The following is a 6,000-nucleotide window of genomic DNA, read 5'->3' on the forward strand; positions in this document are numbered from 1 at the left end:
AGCCAGTGTTCCCTTTTTTTTTTTTTAAGGGAGGAGCAATGGTAAACAACTTATTATTTTATTTTTGTATTCTCTTCATTTAAAAGGGACCATGTACAGCTCAAACATAAATGTCACCATCTGATGCGCTGTACCAGATTATATCTTCAGCATCTGTAGTCCCTTGACGGGTCATAACAAACATAACACAATAGCAAACAGTACAGGATGAAACACACAATTCAAAAATACAGAGCAGCACATTAAAAGTAAGTAAAAAAACAGAATCATTTTGCTCAAAGAGTACAGCGCTGAGCAGCTTTAAACTGATTTTTTAAACTATTAGAAATGAAGCATACCTAACAAACGGTCTCATGGAGAAAACTACAGTACAGCCAGGTGAAGTTCTCTTTGAGCTTCAGGTGGAGGTATGAAGGAGAGATGCACCGGTAGATCGATACCGGTCATAATTCCATGCTTTTTGCAGGTCACATTTACACCTGTATGCTGCTGCTGTATGATAGTTTATGCACACAGACAATACTAACTTCACACACACACACATATACACATAATATAGAATAGATATAAGAGAGGGAAATGTGACCTGACTCCCTAACACTAGCTCTAAACAGATTATAATATATCATCAAAACTACAATGTCTAAGTATTTAAAGACATTCTATTTAAATAGAAATATAATCATTTATTTCCTATTCATTTGAATTGTGTGTTTTTCATGCAACTAACCACTAAAGATGGCAATGTGGTAAAAGGATAACATTCATAATTCTTGGCAGTTTCCACTGACAGTTGAAAAATGTTTGAGTTATTCTGAAGCTTTGCTGTCAATTATATTTCTGAGCAAGAAAATCCTAATTGGCAGGTCAGACTTTTAAATAGAAGGAAATGGACAATTGCGATCCGTGCATCTGTAGTACAGATGCATCAGAATTCAGACCATTTTCTTCTTTTCATTGAGTCATACCAGAACGTGATTGATGTATTTAGAGCAATACTCAAAGCTGTGGTACCACTTCATCTCATAAGAAGAAAAAAAAAAAGGTTTTCTCTTGTGAGTTGAGTAAAGAGCAAAGAATAAATAACAGGAACGCGTTTCATACACCAAACCTTTCTCTTTCAGATCAAAGCGCTCTTGTTTTTTGTTCAAGAGGAGACTTAAAGCGGAGCGGCCTGCTATGGCCGCGGTGTCTGGAGGAAACCGGTGACCCAGAGGTCATTCTCACCCAGCACCAGCGCTTCTCCTTGAAATATGCAGCAGATGTGCGAGAGGGTGGCAGCCTCAAGGCGAGGCCCAAGGGGAAGTTACAGGGCGAAGAGAACAGGAGTTGCTCGGCTCATGTCTTCAGGGTAACCAAAAGGAAGAGGATCTTTGACTTAAGTTGTGATTTGTTGAGCTCACAAGAGAAAAGAGGATCCCCCAACACTCGACAACCGCATGAAATACTGATAGTTTCGTCCTATCAATGAGTCTCGGCTCCCCTAGGTCCCTCCTTGACTCATGCTAGGACATGCGGTAATGACATACCCCTTAATCCTTTCCCCTTAATGTGATTTACACTCAACAGGGACTCCCAGTTGCAGTAAACAACAGAGAAGTTTCAGAGGCAGAGGAAACTGCTGAGCCTTTCATAGTTCTGTCCTCGGGGTGAAAAAATAATACTCCAAAATAAAGTCCTCGGTGACATATCACAGGGAAACATTTATCTTGGGAGACATCTTCTTTTCAAACGGATTCCACGATAACAACCCACGACACGCTGATGATTTTACTGCAGAAAATGGAGGTGCGAGATCCCTCCAGGTTAAACGATAACTCCTTAATCTCAAGTGCTTTTGTCATTATCCCTCTTTATCACTGCTCTGAAAGGCCATGTCTGGCGCCCACGTCTTCTGACTAAAACGTCACGACGCGTAACTCCACCTGAAAGGCTTCTGCTCTTTGTTCAGTGAAAGTGGCTCCACCGCTCTTCTTCTTCTTCTTCTTCTTCTTCTTCTTCTTCTTCTTCTTCTTCTTCTTCTTCTTCTTCCACGCACAGCATCAGTTTCCTCCTTTTAGAGGATTCATCTCTGCTCTGTGAAAGGAATTAATTAATGACACCGTTGAGCCACAAAATCCTCATAATCTGAGCATGACGTAGAACAAACATGTAAATACAGCTACCCATGTAAATGAGCGTTCTCTGAGTAGCGATCACAGGAGTGCTGGTGTAATTCAATTACAGGTTGCCGTGGATATTATGGTAAATGCTTCTATAGATAACTAGGCCACAATGGCAGCAGCCAAGAGCTGAGGGACCATAGAGGCAATGCACAAATAAATCCATACCCAACAATGCTTTTTTTTCAGTCCTTTTGTTAATTGGAAACAAAGGATGTGCATGTATAATAAGAACGTGAATTTATCCTTTCCCCCATCACTAATGCAGTGCCAGGAAAAAAAAGAAGCTTTTACAACACAAAACACAACGCTTGCATCATGCCTCTTTCACGGGATGACTTTTTTTTTAACCTTTTTATTCCCAGAAAATGAATTCCAAAGTTCACCACCCGCTGTAACGGAAAAGAAAATTACCCTGAATTACTTAATTTGTCACATTAACAGAGAAATTCATGAAGAACCAAAACCAATCTCATCCAATTAGAGCTATGATCGGACCCAAAAAATGAAGCCTGACCCTTTTATGAACCTGCAGATACATAAATGCCTCTGCTCATAACCACCGCGCTCCCTTTTGTGTCAAAATGTTTTTTTTTGAAAGGCTAAACGCCAGCAAATATGAATTGATGCAGCATATTCCGTTAGAGAAAAACACATTCTGATTTCAATACATTGAGACTTTGGGATTTTGGAAATGTTCAGATCCCACGACTCGGAAAACAATCCACTGGAAACGTATTCTCCAAATAAAATGATACTAACAATATCAGTGTAGCCTGCACTTTATGTTCAATTTGGATTTCCAATGTTGATTTAAATGTAAATGTTATGACAGAAGCTTCAAACTATATGATACAGCCATAAAAATAAATTGTAATATCTATTCTGAAAATTGGTGTGAACCCGACCCGGTAGGTCAGACCCAATCTGGTTCGAGCATCGACTCAAAGCTCGACATCGGATCTGTTCATCTACAAGAATGAACAAACCCTCAACCTAAAAAACAATCTTCGTTTTGTACGGTTATCAATGGTTCAGTTTTTCCAGGTCAAAGTTGGGTGAGTGTTGCCGTTTTTGCGTAACTTTCATAATCATGAAATTGTGCGTTCCTCTTAAACAGCGAGCGAAAAAAAAAATACCAAAAAGGTTGAGAAGCTTTCAAACACGCACTGAATGAACATCAAAATGATGGAAAACACCCCTGTGTGTGTGTGTGTGTGTGTGTGTGTGCACCTCAGGCACGTAGGGCCTTATTTATTGAGAGGGATTATGATGTCTGAAGTCTCTGGACCTTTAGAACGTCCGTCTCTTTACCAATAAAAAAGACAACTTCCCTGCCCATCAGTTTTGCTGTAACAGTTGGAGGTAAAACAAAACACCTTGAAGCGCAATATATCAAAACCACTTCGATTTGGAGCAGAGAAAATACAACAGCAACCCCACGGAGTCTTGTTTCTATACTTATCCTATACTTTGTGCTTCCTTGAGAGTTTTTCTTTCAACTGGGTCACTAGCAAGTAGACAAATCCCATTTTTCACAATCTTACGTAACCCAGAGCCCTGGGTGGCCGTGCTGTGCACGTGTTAAGCTTGTCAAATACAGATTGATCACAGAGCTTAACGCTCACCCAAAGCTAACTCTGATAACCACCAATCAAAGCATGTTTACTTTCTTTGCTAGGACTGCACTGCTTCCGAAAAACAGTGTTTCGGACGAACTTCTGGAAAGAACTACATCAATGAGAGTTTAAAATTCACTCAACATCCAATGATTTCGTCAACATCTATACTTTCTTCAAAGGAGCCTATAATCTGTAGTGTGAAGACCTTAAAATCCATTTTCTGTGTTTGTTTCTCCTCCATTGCAGGTCAAAAGAGCATGCGAGTCACGAGTCTGCTAATTTGCCAGGGGCTGTTATGGGTGGGCACGGCCCAGGGCTTAATTATCACTCTTCCAGTTCCCAAACTCGAGGGCATCCCCAAAATAACAGGTACTGTGATTGAACGGCCTCTTGAGTGTTTTTTTTGTGTGTGGTTTTTATTGTATTTTCCATGATAGAAAATGAGTCTGCACTGCCCATTATTGAGGTCGCACTTCACACTTTTCTTATGGCTCTGGGAATCAGTGCAGGTATTACCAGGCGGGCAACACACAAATCATAGTGTGTGTATATATATAGTGTTGCAGGGTAATTTAAGAAAATTGCCTGCCAGCGGTTTGTTAATTATGCCAAGTGAATGAGGTCGTTAGTTTCCCACTTGTACAAACTATACATGACCCCCTTTTTCTGAGCTAGTTCATTGAATACTATGTAAACACAGTACACACTATATCTACCAGTATTACTGTGTAAAATGCAGGTAACTGACATAGAGTATGATCCACGGTTCAAGTCATAATCTCTTTTGAGTGTGGCTGACAATGACATGACCTTAGCCAAGTGTAAGAGCAGTATTTCTCGCCTCTCTGGATGATGTGTCATTTTTATATTATATATATATAATATATATTCTGCCTGCGACCGACAGGAAAGGGAATGGTCTCTCTGAATGCTCACTGCGGGCCCGTGGACTTCCTGGTGGCCACCAGCAGCGGTCTGTCTCCCGAGCTGCTGAAGAGGGATTCCGTCGGGGACGGCCCGGACTCCGCGTTCGGCGGCGAGGACCGCAGCGACACCTCCTCCCAGGAGTCCCTGCAGCAGTCCTACCAGCAGGGGGAGGGGCGGGGCAAAGGCCGCGGCGTGCTGCTGCAGTACAAGCTGCGCTCCACGTCGGGCCTGCCCGGGCGGCCGCTGACGGCGCTGGGCGACGAGGCCTCGGACTCCTCCCTGGAGTCTCTGGAGCACAGCGTGGAGGACGGGTCCATCTACGAGCTCAGCGACGACCCCGAAATGTGGGTCCGCGGGCGTCCTTGCGAGCGGGACGGCGGACGCAGGGACAGGGTGATCTCTGCAGCGGTGATCTCTGGAGGCAAGGGCTTCCGCAGACTGAAGGAAGGAGCGGCGGCAGGTGCTCGGACAAGCGGGGAGGGTTTAGAGAACATTCTCATGGTATGGCAGCTCCCGCTGACAGTGTGATGGGGAAAAAATACACACGGCAAGGTGATGGGTATTTATAGATGTAGTCCACCCAGCTTAGCTTCGAATCAACCGTTCCATAAACTCAAAGGATTTGAATAAACATGTAGGATGCGAAGGCGTCGCCACTGTGTTACGGAGCTCGGCGTGCTGCGATTTAGCTCGTGGAATAAGGAAGCTAAGCGTTTACCGGCGGTGCCGTCTGCCTATAGGACGCTTTAAATGTACAGGATTGTGCGGAGGCTGCCGCGGATTAGTTTCCGTGTGATCTTTGTGATCTGCTTCCTCCCCCCCGCCTTCATTAAGATGGATATGCCTCAATTTAACCTCAGCACTGCGGCGGGAGCTCCGCCACATTTATTTCACGCGATGGACTTCTGTGTGAGCGACCGAGGGCCTTTTGTTGTGTCTGCCATGCTCTGCAGAGTAAGAGATGGACATCTTTTATCTGATCCTGTGGGAGAGATCCCATCTGTTTAGAGCTGAAAGCTGGGGACTTCCACCGCATCACAAAGCACATGAGCATCACTTTATTAGCTTCGCCGGCCTTTCTCTCATCCCATACAATGTGAATGTGAGATACCTTCTATTGTGTCTCAAAATGTAATCTGTGCTCTCTTTCTTTTTTTCTTTTTTTTCTGTCTCGTTGCAGCTGTTGCAGAAATGATTTTTTTTGGCGACAGAAAATACTTTGTCGGGGAGGGTCACGGTACTACAGACACAACTGTTTTTAAAACAACTGATGTGGAAAACAAAAGGTA

At 43.4% G+C, this 6,000-nt stretch overlaps 1 protein-coding gene across 1 annotated transcript in view; it reads left to right on the plus strand.

Moving 5' to 3' along the window:
* Positions 1 to 5,239, plus strand: part of arhgef10la (Rho guanine nucleotide exchange factor (GEF) 10-like a) — a gene marked incomplete at both ends in the record, with an annotated part of 93,285 nt that extends 88,046 nt beyond the window's left edge. The window contains 2 exons of the mRNA XM_079218260.1: positions 4,031 to 4,153; positions 4,692 to 5,239. Of these exons, the coding sequence (XP_079074386.1) occupies positions 4,031 to 4,153; positions 4,692 to 5,239 (671 nt within the window). The remainder of the gene's footprint in view (positions 1 to 4,030; positions 4,154 to 4,691) is intronic.
* Between the last annotated feature and the right edge of the window lie 761 nt (positions 5,240 to 6,000).

This window comes from Taurulus bubalis (genome assembly GCF_910589615.1).
Source record: "Taurulus bubalis genome assembly, chromosome: 5".
Classification (NCBI taxonomy): domain Eukaryota; kingdom Metazoa; phylum Chordata; class Actinopteri; order Perciformes; family Cottidae; genus Taurulus; species Taurulus bubalis.